Source organism: Salvelinus alpinus, chromosome 25 (assembly GCF_045679555.1).
Source record: "Salvelinus alpinus chromosome 25, SLU_Salpinus.1, whole genome shotgun sequence".
Lineage (NCBI taxonomy): Eukaryota > Metazoa > Chordata > Actinopteri > Salmoniformes > Salmonidae > Salvelinus > Salvelinus alpinus.
Genome location: NC_092110.1, coordinates 6,497,981 through 6,518,251, shown reverse-complemented (window position 1 = coordinate 6,518,251; position 20,271 = coordinate 6,497,981). Strand labels below are relative to the sequence as shown.

The window sequence follows — 20,271 nt, the reverse complement described above, 5'->3', positions numbered from 1 at the left end:
CCGGTTTACCAACGTAATTAAAGCAGTAAAAATACATGTTTTTCTCATACCCGTGGTATACGGTCTGATATACCACAGCTATCAGCCAATCAACATTCAGGGCTCGAACCACCCAGTTTATAACATAAATTACGTTCCATCCCAAATGGCACCCCATTCCCTAATAATGTCCTACATATGACCAGAGCCCAATGACACACACACACACGAACGCACTCACACACCTGCAGTCTTCCCTTCCTCTGCAGAAGCTGGCTGTGCAGTAGCTCTCGGTTCCTCACGGCGGCGTTGAGCTCCGTCAGTAGACTCTCTGCTCTGTCAGAGCCAAACACTGAAGCCAGCAGATCTCTCTTCACCTGCAGCAGACTCAACCGCTCTTGCAGCTGCAGACTTTGCATCATCAAACTCTGTAGGGGGATAGAAAGAAAGAGAGGAAACAAAGACAACAGCAAAAATGAGAAAATAAATTCAAGAGGGCACGCCACAGATGAAAGGTATGTGTAGGAGAAATATGTGCAGTAGAAATATGTGCCTCAGGGCATCTAGATCACACATTCCTCTGTGTCAACGTAAAGCAAGCATGATCCTCAGATGTCTCTTTTTCATAGATCAGGAGATGATTGAACTCCCTGACCTGTGCTTTCAGTATTCCCATGTCTGGAGGGGATGAGGTTATATTAGGGAAAGCCACTTTATGCTGTCCACTGTGGAGGATAGATTCAATTTAATGATGGAGAAGGCTCAAATGGCAGTCTCTTCCATATATAGTGCACTACTTTTGACACCCTATTCCATATATAGTTCACTACTTTTGACCACAGCCCTATGGGCCCTGATCAAAAGTAGTGCACTAAATAGGGAATAGGGTGCCATTTCGGACACGGCCCAAGCCAATCTCTGTCAAGTACTGTCTGTATGTAGGGCTGAATGAATTTCCATAGCTGACCTAATTAAGGTACCATGACTACGGTATATCATTATTACAGTGGAGGTCCCCAGGCCTTGAGTGCCACAGTGACTACAAGTTTGGTTTCTCAGCCATCAAAGGGTTACCTTACGAATACAATCCTGGTTTAGCTGCTTGATTGATGGGATTGAACGTCACCTTTTCTCGATGCATTTTTACAGTGTTGTATTAGCTGCATTGTATGTTTTTCTGTATCATGTCCTGCTACATCCCTTTTAAGCACATGACCAAAAACATTTCCCATGGTGGAATAATAGTTGATCAAAATCAGTAGCAGCCTGCAGTGCAGTGTTTATACCTCGATGTTCTGCACTAGCAAGGCGATGTGGGAGAACTCAGACACCTCTGCTGAGGCCTCCAGCACCTGAGAGACCAGCTGGCTCCACTGAGAGAAGCCATGCAGAGGGTCCTGCAGCACCAGTCTCAGCCCGGTCTCTGACTCCACACACAGCTTCATTGCGAGACACTTCACACTATAGGCAGACAGGGGAGAGAAGAGTTTGGCTTCAAACAGGCTAGATATCGTGCATTGCATGCAAAGACAAAGAATGTACTGTATATATTTAAACATAGTAAAAAGTCAGAGGAAAAATGCAGCTTATACCTGTTACACTAAGACCAAGTAATTACTGTACGTTTCAAGAAATTATTATGTTATAGAACAGCATAGACATCCTGTCTTTCCCTGTAGAGAGAGCAAAGACTGTTTGCATCAATTATCATACAACATCAAAAGCAAATCAGTAAGGGAAAGTGGAATAAATTGAGCCATGTTTTTACATTCTCCTCTCTTCTGGGATGGCTTTCCACTAGATGTTGAAACATTGCTGCGGGGACTTGCTTCCATTCAGCCACAAGCGCATTAGTGAGATCGGGCACTGATGTTGGGCAATTAGTCGGTGTCCCAATTCATCCCAAAGATGTTCTATGGGGTTGAGGTCAGTGCTCTGTGCAGGCCAGTCAAGTTCTTCCACACCGATCTCAACAAACCATTTCTGCATGGACCTCGCTTTGTGCAAGGGGGCATTGTCATGCTGAAACAGGAAAGGGCCTTCCCCAAAACTGTTGCCACAAAGTTGGAAGCACAGAATTCTCTAGAAACTCAGTGTATGCTGTAGCGTTAAGATTTCCCTTCACTGGAACTGAGGGGCCATGCCCAAACCATGAAAAACAGCCCAAGACCATTATTCCTCCTCCACCAAACTTTACAGTTGGCACTATGCATTCAGCAGGTAGTGTTTACTGGCGTGTGCCAAACCCAGATTTGTCCTTCGGACTACCAGATTGTGAAGCGTGATTCATCACTCCAGAGAGCACGTTTCCACTGCTCCAGAGTCCAATGCCACCGAGCTTTACACCACTCTAGCCGATGCTTGGCATTGCGTATGGTGATCTTAGGCTTGTGTACGGCTGCTCGGCCATGGAAACTAATTTCATGAAGCTCCCGACAAACAGTTAGTGTTGACGTTGCTTCCAGAGGCAGTTTGGAAATCGGTAGTGAGTGTTGCAACAGAGGACAGATTATTACCCGTAACGTGCTTCAGCACTCGGTGGTCCTGTTCTGTGAGCTTGTGTGGCCTACTACTTCGCGGCTGAGCCGTTGCTGCTCCTAGACATTTCCACTTCACAACAACAGCACTTACAGTTGACCCGGGCAGCTCTAGCAGGGCAGGAATTTGACTAACTGCTTATTGGAAAGGTGGCATCCTATGTCTGTGCCACAATGAAAGTCACTGAGCTCTTCAGTAAAGCCATTCTACTGCCAATGTGTGTCTACGAAGATTGCATGGCTGTGTGCTCGATTTTATACACCTGTCAGCAACGGGTATGGCTGAAATAGTGGAATCCACTAATTTGAAGGGGTGTCCAGATACTTTTGTATTTAGAGTACCATCAAAAGTGTGGACACACCTACTCATTCAAGGGTTTTTCTTTATTTTTATTATTTTCTACATTGTATAATAATAATAGTGAAAACATCAAAATTATGAAATAACAGATCATGTAACCAAAAAAAGTGTTCAACAAATCAAAATATATTTTATATTTGAGATTCTTCAAAGTAGCCACCCTTTGCCTTGATGATAGCTTTGCACATTCTTGGCAGTCTCTCAACCAGCTTCATGAGGAAGTCACCTGGAATGCATTTCAATGAACAGGTGTGCCTTGTTAAAAGTTCATTTGTGGAATTTCTTTCCTTAATGCGTTTGAGCATATCGGCTGTGTTGTGACAAGGTAGGGGTGGATACAGAAGATCGCCCTATTCGGTAAAAGTCCAAGTCCATATTATGGCAAGAACAGCTCAAATAAGCAAAGAGAAATGACAGTCTATCATTACTTTAATACATGAAGGTCAGTCAATCCAGAAAATGTCAAGAACTTTGAACGCTCTTCAAGTGCAGTCGCAAAAACCATCAAGCGCTATGATGAAACTGGCTCTCATGAGGACCGCCAAAGGAAAGGAAGACCCAGAGTTACCTCTGCTGCAGAGGAAAAGTTAAGAGTTAACTTCACCTCAGATTGCAGCCCAAATAAATGCTTCATAGAGTTCAGGTAACAGACACATCTCAACATCAACTGTTCAGAGGAGACTGCGTGAATCAGGACTTCATGGTCGAATTGCTGCAAAGAAACCACTACTAAAAGGACACCAATAAGGAGAAGAGACTTGCTTGGGCAAAGAAACACGAGCAATGGACATTAGACCGGTGGAAATCTGTACTTTGGTATGATGAATCCAAATGTGAGATTTTTGGTTCCAAGCGCCGTGTCTTTGTGAAACGCAGAATATGTGAACGAATGATCTCCGCATGTGTGGTTCCCACTGTGAAGCATGGAGGTGGTGGTGTGATGGTGCTTTGCTGGTGACACCATCAGCAATTTTTTATTATTCAAGGCACACTTAACCAGGTTGTTTAAGGGCTATTTGACCAAGAAGGAGAGTGATGAGTGCTGCATCACATGACCTGGCCTCCACAATCCCTGGAGCTCAACCAAATTGAGATGGTTTGGGATGAGTTGGACTGCAGAGTAAAGGAAAAGCAGCCAACAAGTGCTCAGCATATGTGGGAACTCCTTCAAGACTGTTGGAAAAGCATCCCAGGTGAAGCTGGTTGAGAAAATGCCAAGAGTGTGCAAAGCTGTCATCAAGGCAAAGTGTGGCTACTTTGAAGAATCTGAAATATATATATTTTTATATTTGTTTCACACTGTTTTGGAAAATTCTCATAAATCTTAAAAAGCATCTTTCTCTCCATCGTCACTCTTCTTCTACACTGTGATGTGCTCGGAGTGTCCACTCACCTCTGGTGCTCCTTCACCACAGCCAGGACGTCATCAGAGAGATGCCGGGAATCTTGGGAAAAGCGGAATAGTTCTTTAAGCTGGGCCTTGAGGTTCTCCACCTGGGATTCCTCTGCTGACAGAGTATTCCGGACATTCTGAGAGGGGAATACCAAAAGGGAAAATAAGAACAATTGTTTAAAAACCTATCACAGAGACCAGCCTGGGCACCTGGCAACTCGCTCTCTACACACAAAACACACACCAACAACCAAACGTGATAAACACTAACTTAATTTCCTCCTTAGTGCCAGAGTTAAACTGTTATACAAGATCTTTCTCCCATAGAAGAGAAAATGTTTAAATTTGACATAATTCACGTTAATGTCAAACAATTTTAAACCACTATTGCAATCCTCGTTGACAAGGGTGAAATTCACCTCAGTGGAATGAAAGAAGCAGGCACAAAGTGGCCTCTGAGCTGTAATTGGTTAAGTGGATTTTTCTAGACCAGGGGTTTCTCAACTTTTCTAGGATGAGAGCTACTTTTACAAATTGAAACATTGCGAGCTACTCATTTTAAAATAAAATAAATAATCTCTTCTCCACTACTCTTCCATGGGTCCTTGGTGTACAATACATTTTGTCAATACACCTGGTAAAATAATGGTTAATCAACAACTCTAAGGGGGTTTTATTTTTCCTGGTTTTTGAGGTTTTTTATCCTCAATATTACAATTATTCATAGAGAAACAATGAAAATGGATGTCCATGTCAATGCTTAAATCACATCAGAAGACCATTTTTGAAGTCGAGAGAAATGTTTCGGTCTGGCGATGTTCCTGCGGTTAGGCCTACACCCTTAGACAATACAGGATGTGTTATTGAACAACCCAATTTTGCTGCAGCACGTCATGGCAGAGTTTTCAAAACAACCCCCACCCAATTGATACAAATAATCTTGATATTGTTCTGTCAGGTAAAACTACTTTGCGGTTAACATTATAAGGTTTTGGGGGAAAGTCTGTCTACCCACAAGATGGTTATCATTAGCATCGCTTAAATGGCTACATACAGAGTGATAGACAAATGTGCACACCAAACAGAGAGATGGGCAATATTTCTGGAAATTAATTGACAGATATTGTGTTACATTTGGCTTTTTAAGGCAATAGTGGCTAACCAGGGGTGGGATAATGTCAATGTAGCTTTGATATTATGAGAGAGTTTGCAATGGAACATGTGAAAAAAAAGACAGAATTTATTGGCAAGCTACTGGGCCACGAGCTACTGGTAGCTCACAATTTACCTGTTGGAGACCCCTGGGTCTAGATTCACAAAACACTTCTTACGCAAAAAATGAAGATGCTTCTTAAGAAAAAAGAAACTTCATAAGGTAAGTGCAATTCCTCTACAATATTTTAAGATTTAAGGATTTTCTTACAAACTTCTGAAATATCCTCTTATTAAAGATGTGTGTTGCTTGGCAACCATTTTAGCTAACTATCTAGCTAGCAATGGCAATCATGTTAGCATATTTCATACTGAGATTACTGTTCTAAAACATGTTCTTGGGTATAAAATAATTAAATAATAATCTCAAATTTGAGAGTGAATTAAACATTGAATTGCTTTCATGAGCTTTTTCCTCTCACTGCCCTGAGGGTTTAGCTATCTTGGAATTAAAACATTTCCAATAACTTTATTTTCTAAATCTATTTTCTTCTTACCTTTTTTGCTAAATGAGAAACATACTGTAAGAAATAGAATGGCGCAATACATTTTCCAATAACCTTTTTGAGAAACAGCAACTTTCCCTACATAGTGCACTACTTTTCACCAGAACCCTATGATCTGATCTGAAAACACAGGACAGGTAAAAGCAATGTATTGAAAGCCTATGTAGGCATTTCCTTGCACCTGTCCAATTCATTGACATCAGTGAATTGAAGGAGATTAGAAGAGGAATGAAGCCACTTCAGACAATCAATACAAATAAATCCATAAACTGTGGGAACCTGCCCCACAACAGGTACGTTTTGACTGTGAGGATACAATACCATCCCACAACCATTATCTTCTATGTCATCTCCACCACACCTCTCCCAGGCATGTAGCCAGAGGGCCAATTCCTGCAAGGTAATAGTTAGAGCAACTGCCCGTGCCGTGTCAGACCCTTATTGTAGCTAGTAACTAAAGCTGTAAGCCTTGGGTTGAGGAGCGAAATTGACAGAGACACTGAAAGAGAAAAAGAAAGCAAAGAACAAGTAAGGGGAAGGAGATAAGAGTGGAAGAGAGAAAGGGTAAAAAGGAAGGCAGAGGGAAGACTGGAGAGCGAGAGGTAGACAACAAGGAAATTAAATTAGGAAGAGAGCTAGCGAGAGAGAGAAAATGAGAACGAGAGAGAGACAGAGAGTGTGTATAAAGCCCACCGTGTACTTCCTCCACTGCCCAACCATCTGTTCCTCGGTCCTGTCTCCCTCCCTGGCTGTCTCCAGGTCTCTGGTCAGTCTGTGAAGCAGGGCCTGGAGCTGCGCGATGTCCTCCCCCAGGCGCTGGCAGCGGCTCTGGTACTGGCTCTGAGAGTCTAGGCTGCTCCTCAGGCCCTCCCCAGCCTCACACAGGCTCTGTCGGAGCCTCTGCCAGGCCAGACGAAGCTCCTCCACCTCCTCCTCCACCACCTCCACCCCCCCGGGCGACGTGTTGGCCCGCACTGCCTCCGCCATGCCCTCGATGTGCTGCAGCGTCCGCTCCTCACTGACCACACTGTCATCCAGGGTCTGACAGAGGGGAGAGGAGAGTTATGCTGCGTCACGATTCTCCACCCTTCTCAAACTTAATTCAAAGTGCACTTAAAATAACAACAAACTTTACAGTAAAACAATGTTTTATTTTTGTTGTTTTTTTTACGGCAAAAAGAAAATGTGACTAGAGTGAACGCTCATCTGTCCCTCCCAGGAGTCGTATAACTAGGGTGTACTACTCTCACCTGTAGGGCTTGGAGATGGTTCTCGGCTGTGTCCTCTGTCTCTGTAAGTGTGTTCAGCTCCTTAGCCTTGGACACCAGCCAGGCCTGGAACTTTAGGACGTAGCTCTGGTAAATCTGGTGCTCTTCAGCTATCTTCTGCAGCACTGACAGCCTCTCCTGTTGAAGGGGAAATCCACCACTTTTTAACGCTCATATTCATCATCTCCAGCAGCATACCAGGGCCTACATACAGTAAGTGAAAATGGCATGTTCCTACATTCTGTAGTTTAAAAGATAAGATGAAAACATTGCAAGAAAACTTTTAGAAAAAGCAACGGCAAATGGTCTATAATAACAGAGCTACAGACAGGGATAATAATAAAATGAAAGAAAACCGTATCAATATGCAGTAGATACAGAACACGCATATTGCTTTGAATAAAGGAAACCCCATTGATGTACTTGGTGAATGGTAGAATAGAATCGTATTCAGTGAGGGCCCATTAGCTTACAGTGCCTTCAGAAAGTATTCACACCCTTTTACTTTTTCCACATTTTGTTGTGTTACAGCCTGAATTTAAAATGGATTATATTTAGATTTCATGTCACTGGCTTACACACAATAACCCATGATGTTAATGTGGAATTATGTTTGACATTTTTACAAATTCATTAAAAATAAAAAGCTAAAAATGTCTGAACCCTTTTGTTATGGCAAGCCTAAATAAGTTCAGGAGTAAAAACGTGCTTAACAATTCACATAATAAGTTGCATGGACTCACTCTGTGGGCGATAAGTGTTTAACATGATTTTTGAATTATAAAAAAAAGAAGAGGTGTTTAACCTTTATTTAAGACAGTTAAGAACAAACTCTTATTGACAATGACGGCCTGGAATCAAACCAGGGTCTGTAGTGACACCTCTAGCACTGAGATGCAGTGTCTTAGACCGCTGCGCTCAGTCGAGCAATGAATTTCAAACAGACTCAACCTCAAAGACCAGGGAGGTTTTCCAATGACTCACAAAGAGAGGGCACCGATTGGTAGATGTGTAAAAAATGTAAAAAACAAACATTGAATATCCCTTTGAGCGTGGTGAAGTTCTTCATTACACTGTGGATGGTGTATTAATACACCCAGTCACGACAAACATACAGGCATCCTTCCTAACTCAGTCACCGGAGCGGAAGGAGACTGCTCAGGGATTAAAACAGTTAAGAGTTTAATAGCTGTGATAAGAGAAAACTGAGGATGGATCAACAAAATTGTAGTTACTTCACAATACTAACCTAATAGACAGAGTGAGAAGAAGGAAGCCTGTACAGATAAAACTATTCCAAAACATGCAACAAGTGCCAACACATTACAACATTACCACGCTCTATATTTTCAAGCACAGTAGTGGTGGCTGCATCATGTTATGGGTATATTTGTAATCATTAAGGATTGGTTAGTTTTTCAGGATAAAAAAAAGACGCAAAGCGGGTAAGCACAGGCAAAATCCTAGAGGAAAGTCTGGTTCAGTCTGCTTTCCACCAGACACTGGGAGATTAATTCACCTTTCAGCAGGACAATAACCTAAAACACAAGGTCAAACCTACACTGGAGTTTCTTACCAAGAAGACAGTGAATGTTCCTGAGTGGCCTAGTTACAGTTTTGACTGAAATCTAATTGAAAATCAAGACCTGAAAACGGTTGTCTAGCAATGATCAACAATCAACTTGACAGAGATTGAACAATTTAGAAAATAATAAAACGGGCAAATGTTTCACAACCCAGGTGTGGAAAGCTCTTAGAGACTTACCCAGAAAGACTCACAGCTGTAATCGCTGCCACAGGTGATTCTAACATGTATTGACTCAGAGGGTTTGAATACGTATATCTAGTCAAGATCTATTAGTGTTTAATTTTTCATAAATTCTTTACAAAATGCTTTTTTATCCACTTTGACAGAGTATGTTGTGTAGATCGTTGACAAAAAGTGACAATTAAATCCAATGTAATCCCGCTTTGTAACAACAAAATGTAGAAAAGTCAAGGGGTGTGAATACTTTCTGAAGGCATTGTAGAACTAGATAGTTCTAGCTCCTTTCAAAGAGTAGGGGAACAAATGTTCTCCTCTTTTGAGCAACAACCTCCATATAAAAGAGAATATAAATCATTAGAATGATATTCCCCCTTTGGACCAAACGCACAGCTCTGCCATGAGCTAAGCATGTTCAAACGGGCGAGGAGCACCGAAAGCCTGTTCCCTTTGAAAGTAGAGATAGACAGGGAGAGGAGAGGACCGTTGTGGACTGTAAGATGTTTCAAAGACCTAGATGAAACAGAAAGAAACAGGAACGGCATTGCCTTGATTGTGTGACTACAGAAAAATAAAAAAGGACGTACACAACAAAAGAAGCTCGGCACAAATTGAAGAATATTCACCAACAACGCTCAGAGACTCAAGTTACTCGACTCTGAGAACCTAGAAGTTAGTTACTGTACCCTGCAGCCTGTCTGTCTGGATGGAAATAATACCACTCAATAACAGCAACATGGTTTCGATCATTCTATTGTGTTCGCTATATAGCCTACCCTGGTCCAGATCCAAAATTCTAAATAATATCACGGATCTGGGTCAGATATGACAGTAATGGATTTCGGGTATGTGTAATTTTAATTGACTTGTCCGGATGGACTAGTACAGGTCCGAACGTGACTGCTGCAGTAGAGAGAAATAGATGTAATCATTTTTTGCTGCTGCTCTTGCTTTTCACGACAGTGGCACGTGTAGCTTATTGTTGTTGTTGGCTAATCATCAAAGTGGCAATAGGCTACAGTCATAGAGCCTACATGTGTGGCAAGAGTTAGACATCTAATCAATGGAAAATGGAATTAAAATGACAATTAAATGTTAAAAAAGGAAGAAGGATAGGCTACAACAACCGAGAGCCAACAGGTAGACTGCTACTTAATATTTTGAATGGAGTTATTCTTGTTTGTAACTGTGTAGGATGAGAAAGCGCATGCCTCCATTAGCCTAGCTAGCTAACATTAGCTAGCTTAACTAGCTTCTCCAGTTTTAATGCAGTCAAGACAGGTAATCATATTTGATGATAAATAACCTAGCTATGGCAGCTATTAGTCTCCTATAGCGCGAGTCGGCTTGGTTGGTTGCGGGCTCTCGACTCTCTTTCCGTCCTCCCTGCTCACCATGTCACTTGCTCACACTCACAGTAGCCTACATACAGAGTAAACTGCCTGCTACTAGATTTGGATAGAAAACACTCTGAAGTTTCTAAAACTGTTTGAATGATGTCTGTGAGTATAACAGAACTCATATGGCAGGCAAAAACCAGAGAAAAAATCCAACCAGGAAGTGGGAAATCTGAGGTTTGTAGGTTTGCCTATCCAATATACAGTGTCTATGGGGTCATATTGCACTTCCTAAGGCTTCCACTAGATGTCAACAGTCTTTAGAACCTTGTTTCAGGCTTCTACTGTGAAGGATGAGGGAATGAGAGGTTTCAACCAGGTGTCTGGCAGAGTGCCATGAGCTCACTCAGGCGCGCTCCCGTGAGAGGTAGCTGTGTTCCTTCTCCTTTCTAAAGACAAAGGAATTCTCCAGTTGAAACATTATTGAAGATTTATGTTAAAAACATCCTAAAGATTGATTTTATACATCGTTTGACATGTTTCTACGAATTGTAATGGAATATTTTGACTTTTCGTCTGGACTAAGTGTGCCTGCGCATCGTGAATTTGGATTTTTTAACTAAACGCGCGAACAAAAAGGAGGTATTTGGACATAAATTATGGACTTTTTTGTGGAACTGGGATTCCTGGGAGTGCATTCTGATGAAGATCAAAGGTAAGTGAATATTTATAATGCTATTTCTGACTTCTGTTGACTCCACAACATGGCGGGTACCTGTATGGGTTGTTTTTGTGTCTGAGCGCCGTACTCAGATTATTGCATGGTGTGCTTTTTCCGTAAAGTTTTTTTGAAATCTGACACAGCGGTTGCATTAAGAAGTTTATCTAAAGTTCCATGCATAACACTTGTATTTTCATCAGCATTTATGATGAGTATTCCTGTAAATTGATGTGGCTCTCTGCAAAATCACTGGATGTTTTGGAGGCAAAACATTACTGAACATAACGCGCAATGTAAACTAAGATTTTTGGATATAAATATTAACTTTATCGAACAAAACATACATTTATTGTGTAACATGAAGTCCTATGAGTGCCATCTGATGAAGATCAAAGGTTAGTGATTCATTTAATCTCTATTTCTGCTTTTTGTGACTCCTCTCTTTGGCTGGAAAAATGGCTGTGTTTTTCTGTGACTAGGTACTGACCAAACATAATCAGATGGTGTGCTTTCGTCGTAAAGCCTTTTTGAAATCGGACACTGTGGTAGGATTAACAACAAGTTTATCTTTAAAATGGTGTAAAATACTTATATGTTTGAGGAATTTTATTTATGAGATTTCTGTTGTTTGAATTTGGTGCCCTGCAATTTCACTGGCTGTTGTCAAGTCGATCCTGTTAACGGGATCTCAGCCATAAGAAGTTAATAATGTATCTTAAAAAGGAACTTTTCTGCTGCTTCCCTCACTCTGATCGGCCCGGGTCTGGATCCGACCAGGTCTAGTATTCTTCGGGTCCGTTCGGAACGGGTCTCTATATTTAAACACATTTATTCATGCATATTCGTTCCGAGTGAGAAAGCCCCAGGTCCATTTCGGGAATGGGTCCTACTTTTTGGACCCGTTAAGGCCTCGAAGCTCATTACAGGAATGCTAGCTTGAGATTTGTGCAGAGAATTCGAGGGAATAGATGGAGATTTTGTACGAGTCATCAGAAAGCCTCCATTAAACTGCACACACACACCTCAGCCCTGTCCCGTATGCTGTTGTATGCCTCTTGCAGTCGCTCCTGTGCCTCCTGGTCCACACTGGGGTCCTGGGTACGGTTGTGCAGCGCTGCAGCCTCATCCAACAGCCTCTCCAACAGCAGTGCCTGGCTCTGTACGTCACTCAGCAAGACATGCTGGTGGTCCACCTGGAACACACACATTAGATTACATTATATACTTTCTACCTGGAAGACACACAAGTTAGCTACTGTGTGCATCGGTTTATGCGCGCTCTATAGGAATGATTGGCAGCATTTGAAGGCTAGCTTGATGTAGCTAGGTTTATTATTTCTTATGACCAAACAGCCAGACTCAAAATATGGCAGTACAGTTGGGCTATATTCAGTATCCGTTGGAAAAACGGCCTACCCTCTTCACTCACACTCTAGAGAGTTTCCAGACTGGCTAAACATAGACATTACCATTGTTGACACCCAGGCCAGTGTCAGGTGTGTCCGCTCACCTGCCACAGTTTCTCCTTCACCCCCAGCTGTAGTTCCACCTCCGGCTCCAGACTGCGGCGCATGCGGACCAGCCACATCTCAACCTCCTCGTGCGCCTTCAGGTACTCACTCCAGTGCAGCCACACCCACTCTATCCGGCTGGGAAAGAGAGTAGTAGGGTGGGTTGAAGAGTAAATGTCGACCATAGAAAAACAAAGACAGACCTTAGAAAATGGTGTTGATATGGCCTAAACAAAAACAAGGCCTTCTGCCATGCCATTAACAATCAAATATTTTTAACTGAACGAATAGAATGTATTCCCTCATGCATACATTATCCATGGGTGTGTAATATTTGCTGATGTGACAGACAAAACTCATGGCAATTCCTTTTTAAAAGGAGACATAGTAATTGACCTGCCCTTTTCAGCTGCCACAGAAGTCATTGGAGGTCATGGAAAGTCAGAGGGGTCGTGGGTTAGCTACCTGTGGCAGTGGATTATGAAGGTGCAGGTCTCCTCCCATGATGCTTTGAGCTCTTTGAGTCTGGCGTGGGTTTTGCTCCTGGTCTCCTGGTCTCCGTTCTGCAGTAAGACCTCGGCAGCCACCAGCACCATGTCCACCTTCACGCGACCCTCATGCTCAGACTCGTGGATTTTCTGTCCACCAATAACACACAGGAGATGCTTGATGAGATCATGAATTTTGGGCTGACAGATCATGTGGTCAAGCATAGGGTTATGGCGATCACGAAATTGTCAGCCGGTGATTGTCAAGCAAATAAACAAACATTAAGCATCTTCTGGCTTCCACACAGGCTACAAGGCATTTTTTTTTTTAAGTCTAATAAATCCATGTAATATAGCCTACAACTTCACAATAAATCCACTATTTATTTTAGACAGGTCTAAAGAAACATGATATGAAGAAAATGTAGTCTATTTCAGAAGAAAATAATAGCATACTCTAAGTTGTCCTTATGTTAGGTCCTGATCTGGCAATGCCAAATGGCTGTGTGCTACACTACAGTAGTTCATTTAGCAGACAAGATTTGCTTATAATTATAAGTATAAAAATTTAACAAAGCTGAATAAAATATTTATATGTTCTCCAAATTATATGAGGGAGTGCGCACATACGGCTATTCTGTGTTGAGCGGTTAACAAATAGGTACTCCTATATGCTCAATTTATAGTTATGTAATTTTAGGTGTTCTACAAACATTGGGCTATATGTTTAGATTTTAATACATTGTAAGGCTGCATGATGAGACTAATGATGATTTGAAAAAAGTATCTTGAAAAGGCATGAGCTCGGCTTTGTTTTTTGCGCAAGCTGTACACACTCCAATAGTCTCTCATTCACAATTTGAGAAGCACTTGATAATGCCTCGAATTTCACAGCCCCATCCCCTTTGTGTCTGTAACGCAGCCTAAAAAAATCCATGCCTTTTGCGGCCCGGAGTGCTGCGCAATCTGAAGCATCTCTCACAAGACTCTCAATCACGTGATCGGGTCTTTCTCACAGGCTACAAGTGAAGACAGATACATCGGGGATGCAACTGCGTGCGTCCTTATCCAATTCCAAGGTGCATATTGAAGATATTGGAAGAACTGTCCACATTTACTTTTCATCAGCCAACAAGATGAGTAGGCCTAACGAACAGCAAAAGAAGTAGCCTATGTCAATCTACTATCCCCCATAGTACAAAAGTCGACCTATTCTATTCTGTGCGAGAAATACAAATTCCAAACAGTCTGGGACGGTTGTGGGATGCGATACATCCCAAATTGGTTGTCTTCCTCTCAGGCTTCCATGTCTTCTCCCTGGACCTCCTCAATGTCCACCTCTTGAACATCAGACTCTGAGGCCTCATCTTCACTGTCACTTAACAACCTTGAGGATGGCTCGCTGTCTGGCTCAAAAAGCCTCAAATTTTCCTGGATGGCCAACAATTTTTCAACCCTTGTATTGGTCAGCCTGTTGCATGCTTTGGTGTGTGTGATCCCAAACAAGGACCAGTTGCGCTCTGAGGCGGCTGATGTTGGTGGGATTTGGAGGATGATGGAGGCAACAAGGGAAAGAAGTCCATTCCTCCAGGTGACTGATGAGATATGTTGGCACGACTGCCATATTGCATCTCCATCCCAAAGCCCTTTCTTGGAAGTGTACTTTGCCAGACTGCCAAGAACCTTGCCCTCATCCAGGCCAAGGTGGTGAGACACGGTAGTGATGACACCATAGGCCTTGTTGATCTCTGCACCAGACAGGATGCTCTTGCCAGCATACTTGGGGTTCAACATGTACGCTGCGGCATGTATGGGCTTCAGGCAGAAGTCTTCACGCTTTTTGTTGTATTTCAGAACTGCAGTTTCCTCTGCTTGGAGCAACAGTGAAGTGGGCAGGGCAGTACGGATTTCTTCTCTTACATCTGCAAGCAGAGTCTGAACATCAGACAGGATGGCATTGTCACCCTCAATCCGCTATAGGTTTCAGGCTGCTTACCACTCTCTCCCTAAATACATCATCCAGGAGGATCCTCTTGATGGGGCTGTCCATATCGGCAGACTGTGATATGGCCATTTCTTGGAGAGACTCCTCCCCTCCAGGAGACTGTCAAACATGATGACAACACCACTTCAACGGGTGTTGGGCAGCTTCAATATGGTGCCCTTATTCTTCTCACTTTGCTTGGTGAGGTAGATTGCTGCTATATCTTGATGACCCGTCACATACCTAACCATTTCCTTGCCTCTCTTGTAGAGTGTATCCATTGTTTTCATGAACATGAGCAGCACAGACAATGGGTGTGATGTGAGGGTAGGACTCATCCACTTCAGATCAAGCAGCCTTCATGTTCGCAGCATTGTCTGTCACCAGTGCAAATACCTTCTGTGGTCCAAGGTCATTGATGACTGCCTTCAGCTCATCTGCAATGTAGAGACCGGTGTGTCTGTGCTCTTGTAGAATACTGGTTGAGGGGTGGAGATGATGTAGTTAATTATTCCTTGCCCACGAACATTTGACCACCCATCAGCGATGATTGCAATACAGTCTGCTTTCTCTATGATTTGCTTGACCTTCACTTGAACTCTGTTGAACTCTGCATCCAGCAAATGAGTAGATAAAGCATGTCTGGTTGGAGGGGTGTATGCTGGGCAAAGAACATTCAGAAATATCTTCCAATACACATTGCCTGTGAGCATCAGAGGTGAACCAGTTGCATACACAACTCGAGCAAGACATTTATCAGCATTTATCTGACTAAGTTCCTCCATTGAGTCAAAAAAACTTCTGATTTCAGGAGGACCATGAGCTGTTGCTATCGATAAGGTGTCTGATTCATCATTTTCACTTCGAATAGAAGTAGAGGGACTTTTGTCAGATGTTGCATGTTGTGAGTGCTAAGGAAACTTTGTGCACTTGGCCAGATGATTCTGCATCTTTGTTGCATTCTTCACATATGATTTGGCACAGTATCTGCAAATGTACGCAGCTTTTCCTTCTACATTAGCTGCAGTGAAATGTCTCCACATCAGATAGTGTCTGTGGCAGTAAAAAAATTCAAAATACAAATCCACATACAGATAAATAGTTAAGCAGTTAGATTAAACAACTCCTTTGTAAGATAAAATGTTTTAAAATTAAACATGTATGGAAACAGGTGAATTAACACTTCTCAGTTTGCAGGCTCAAGCAAGCTAAAACCTACATGGTAGCAAAAATGAACTAGCAGAAATTGTTAACAAGTTAGAAATGATTTAATCACACTTTGCTGTAGGCTACTATTTACAAGTTAACAAAAAAATTATATCATAAAATATTTTCACCCCACCCAGTATTGTACTCACAACTTACCATAAAGAATGTAAACCTTGGCTCAGACAGTGTAGTAGTGTGGGCTCAATAGCATCGCATTAGTGTGCAAGATCTTGAGAATCAGCTGTACATGTGATGGAAGCATGCACTGTGCATGCAGAAGGATGAAATTCCATTGAAATGGGGATAGTTTAACCAAAATATGCCAAAAGACCTAGAATTGCCTTATATGTGTCCCACAAAAAAAAGGTTCACTGTTATATGCCAACTTTTTATAAATTTAAACAAAATTCCCCAAATTCCAGGGCTTAACTTCCCATGAACAATTTCCGGAAAAAATCCAGAAATTTACCGGAAGGTTTATGGTCCTTTGAAACCCTAACTACAGTGGGGAGAACAAGTATTTGATACACTGCCGATTTTGCAGGTTTTCCTACTTACAAAGCATGTAGAGGTCTGTCATTTTTATCATAGGTACACTTCAACTGTGAGAGACGGAATCTAAAACAAAAATCCAGAAAATCACATTGTATGATTTTTAAGTAATTAATTTGCATTTTATTGCATGACATAAGTATTTGATCACCTACCAACCAGTAAGAATTCCGGCTCTCACAGACCTGTTAGTTTTTCTTTAAGAAGCCCTCCTGTTCTCCACTCATTACCTGTATTAACTGCACCTGTTTGAACTCGTTACCTGTATAAAAGACACCTGTCCACACACTCAATCAAACAGACTCCAACCTCTCCACAATGGCCAAGACCAGAGAGCTGTGTAAGGACATCAGGGATAAATTGTAGACCTGTACAAGGCTGGGATGGGCTACAGGACAATAGGCAAGCAGCTTGGTGAGAAGGCAACAACTGTTGGCACAATTATTAGAAAATGGAAGAAGTTCAAGATGACGGTCAATCACCCTCGGTCTGGGGCTCCATGCAAGATCTCACCTCGTGGGGCATCAATGATCATGAGGAATGTGAGGCATCAGCCCAGAACTACACGGCAGGACCTGGTCAATGACCCGAAGAGAGCTGGGACCACAGTCTCAAAGAAAACCATTAGTAACACACTACGCCGTCATGGATTAAAATCCTGCAGCGCACGCAAGGTCCCCCTGCTCAAGCCAGCGCATGTCCAGGCCCGTCTGAAGTTTGCCAATGACCATCTGGATGATCCAGAGGAGGAATGGGAGAAGGTCATGTGGTCTGATGAGACAAAAATAGAGCTTTTTGCTCTAAACTCCACTCGCCGTGTTTGGAGGAATAGAAGGATGAGTACAACCCCAAGAACACCATCCCAACCGTGAAGCATGGAGGTGGAAACATCATTCTTTGGGGATGCTTTTCTGCAAAGGGGACAGGACGACTGCACCGTATTGAGGGGAGGATGGATGGGGCCATGTATCGCGAGATCTTGGCCAACAACCTCCTTCCCTCAGTAAGAGCATTGAAGATGGGTCGTGGCTGGGTCTTCCAGCATGACAACGACCCGAAACACACAGCCAGGGCAACTAAGGAGTGGCTCCGTAAGAAGCATCTCAAGGTCCTGGAGTGGCCTAGCCAGTCTCCAGACCTGAACCCAATAGAAAATCTTTGGAGGGAGCCGAAAGTCCGTATTGCCCAGCGACAGCCCCGAAACCTGAAGGATCTGGAGAAGGTCTGTATGGAGGAGTGGGCCAAAATCCCTGCTGCAGTGTGTGCAAACCTGGTCAAGAACTACAGGAAACGTATGATCTCTGTAATTGCAAACTAAGGTTTCTGTACCAAATATTCAGTTCTGCTTTTCTGATGTATCAAATACTTATGTCATGCAATAAAATGCAAATTAATTACTTAAAAATCATACAATGTGATTTTCTGGATTTTTGTTTTAGATTCCTTCTCTCACAGTTGAAGTGTACCTATGATAAAAATTACAGACCTCTACATGCTTTGTAAGTAGGAAAACCTGCAAAATCGTCAGTGTATCAAATACTTGTTCTCCCCACTGTATATACACTACCAGCCAAAAGTTCTAGAACATCTACTCAAACAAGGTGTTTTACATGATTCCATTCTACTTTGTAGAATAATAGTGAAGACATGAAAACTATTAAATAACACATATGGAATCATGTAGTAACCAAAAAAAAGTGGTTGATTCAACTATATTTTATATTTGTCAAATAGCCACACTTTGTCTTGATGACAGCATTGCTCACCCTTGGCATTCTCTCAACCAACTTCACCTGGAATGATTGTTCAACAGTCTTGAAGGAGTTCCCACATATGCTGAGCACTTGTTGGCTGCTTTTCCTTCACTCTGCAGTCCGACTCATCCCAAACCATCTCAATTTGGTTGAGGTCGGGGGATTGTGGAGGCCAGGTCATCTCATGCAGCACTCCGTCACTCTTCTTCATAAAATAGCCCTTACGCCGCCTGGAGGTGTGATGGGTCATTGTCCTGTTGAAAAACAAATGATAGTCCCACTAAGCGCAAACCAGATAGGATGGCGTATTGCTGCAGAATGCTGTGGTAGCCATGCTGGTTAAGTGTGCCTTGAATTCTAAATAAATCACAGACAGTGTCACCAGTAAAGCACCCCCACACCATCACATCTCCTTCTCCGTGCTTCACGGTGGGAACCACACATGCAGAGATCATCCGTTCACCTACTCTGCGTCTCACCAAGACACGGAGGTTGGAACCAAAAATATTAAATTTCGACTCATCACACCAAAAGGATAGATTTCCACTGGTCTAATTTCCATTGCTCGTGTTTCTTGGCCAAAGCAAGTCTCTTCTTATTATTGGTGTCCTTTAGTAGTGTTTTCTTTACAGCAATTCAACCATGAAGGCCTGATTCACGTGTTCTCCTCTGAACAGTTGATGTTGAGATGTGTCTGTTATTTGAACTCTGTGAAGCATTTATTTGGCCTGCAATTTCTGAGGCTAGTAACTCTAATGAACTTATCCTCTGCAGCAGAGGTAACTCTGGGTCTTCCACTCCTGTGGAGGTCCTCATGAGAGCCAGTTTCATCATAGCACTTCATGGTTTTTGCAACTGCACTTGAAGAAACTTTCAAAGTTCTTGACATTTTCTGGATTGACTGACCTTCATGTATTAAAGTAATGATAGACTGTCATTTCTCTTTGCTTATTTGAGCTGTTCTTGCCATAATATGGACTTGGACTTTTACCGAATAGGGCGATCTTCTGTATCCACCCCTACCTTGTCACAACACAGCCGATTGGCTTTGAGGAACGAAATTCCACACATTAACTTTTTAGAAACTTTAATTGAAATGCATTCCAGGTGACTACCTCATGGAAGCTGGTTGAGAGAATGCCAAGAGTGTGCAAAGCTGTCAAGATGGCAACTTGAAGACTCAAATATAAAATTTATTTTGATTTGTTTAAAAGAAAATTGGTTTCTACATGATTCCATGTGTTATTTCATAGTTTTGATGTCTTCACTATTATTCTACAATGTAGAAAGTAGTAAAAATAAAGAAAAACCCTTGAATGAGTAGGTGTTCTAAAACTTTTGACCAGTAGAGAGTGTGTGTGTGTATGTAAAATCAAAGTCGGAAGTTTACATACACCTTAGCCAAATACATTTAAACTCAGTTTAACAATTCCTGACATTTAATCCTAGTAAAATTCCGTGTCTTAGGTCAGCTAGGATCACCACTTTATTTTAAGAATGTGAAATGTCAGAATAATAGGAGAGAATTACTCATTTCAGCTTTTATTTCTTTCATCGGATTCCCAGTGGGTCAGAAGTTTACATACACTCAATTAGTATTTGCTAGCATTGCATTTAAATTGTTTAACTTCAGGTAGCCTTCCACAAACTTCCCACAATGAGTTGGGTGAATTCTGTCCCGTTCCTCCTGACAG

The 20,271-nt window shown here is 42.2% G+C and overlaps 1 protein-coding gene across 2 annotated transcripts in view; it reads right to left on the bottom strand.

Moving 5' to 3' along the window:
• syne3 (spectrin repeat containing, nuclear envelope family member 3) overlaps positions 1-20,271 on the bottom strand; it is a 44,154-nt gene that overhangs the window by 18,103 nt on the left and 5,780 nt on the right. For both annotated transcript variants that reach the window (XM_071365398.1, XM_071365400.1), the window contains 8 exons: positions 13,056-13,228; positions 12,590-12,728; positions 12,102-12,272; positions 7,239-7,394; positions 6,682-7,029; positions 4,271-4,407; positions 1,266-1,440; positions 225-407 (listed from right to left, as the gene is read on the bottom strand). In XM_071365398.1, the coding sequence (XP_071221499.1) occupies positions 225-407; positions 1,266-1,440; positions 4,271-4,407; positions 6,682-7,029; positions 7,239-7,394; positions 12,102-12,272; positions 12,590-12,728; positions 13,056-13,228 (1,482 nt within the window). The remainder of the gene's footprint in view (positions 1-224; positions 408-1,265; positions 1,441-4,270; positions 4,408-6,681; positions 7,030-7,238; positions 7,395-12,101; positions 12,273-12,589; positions 12,729-13,055; positions 13,229-20,271) is intronic.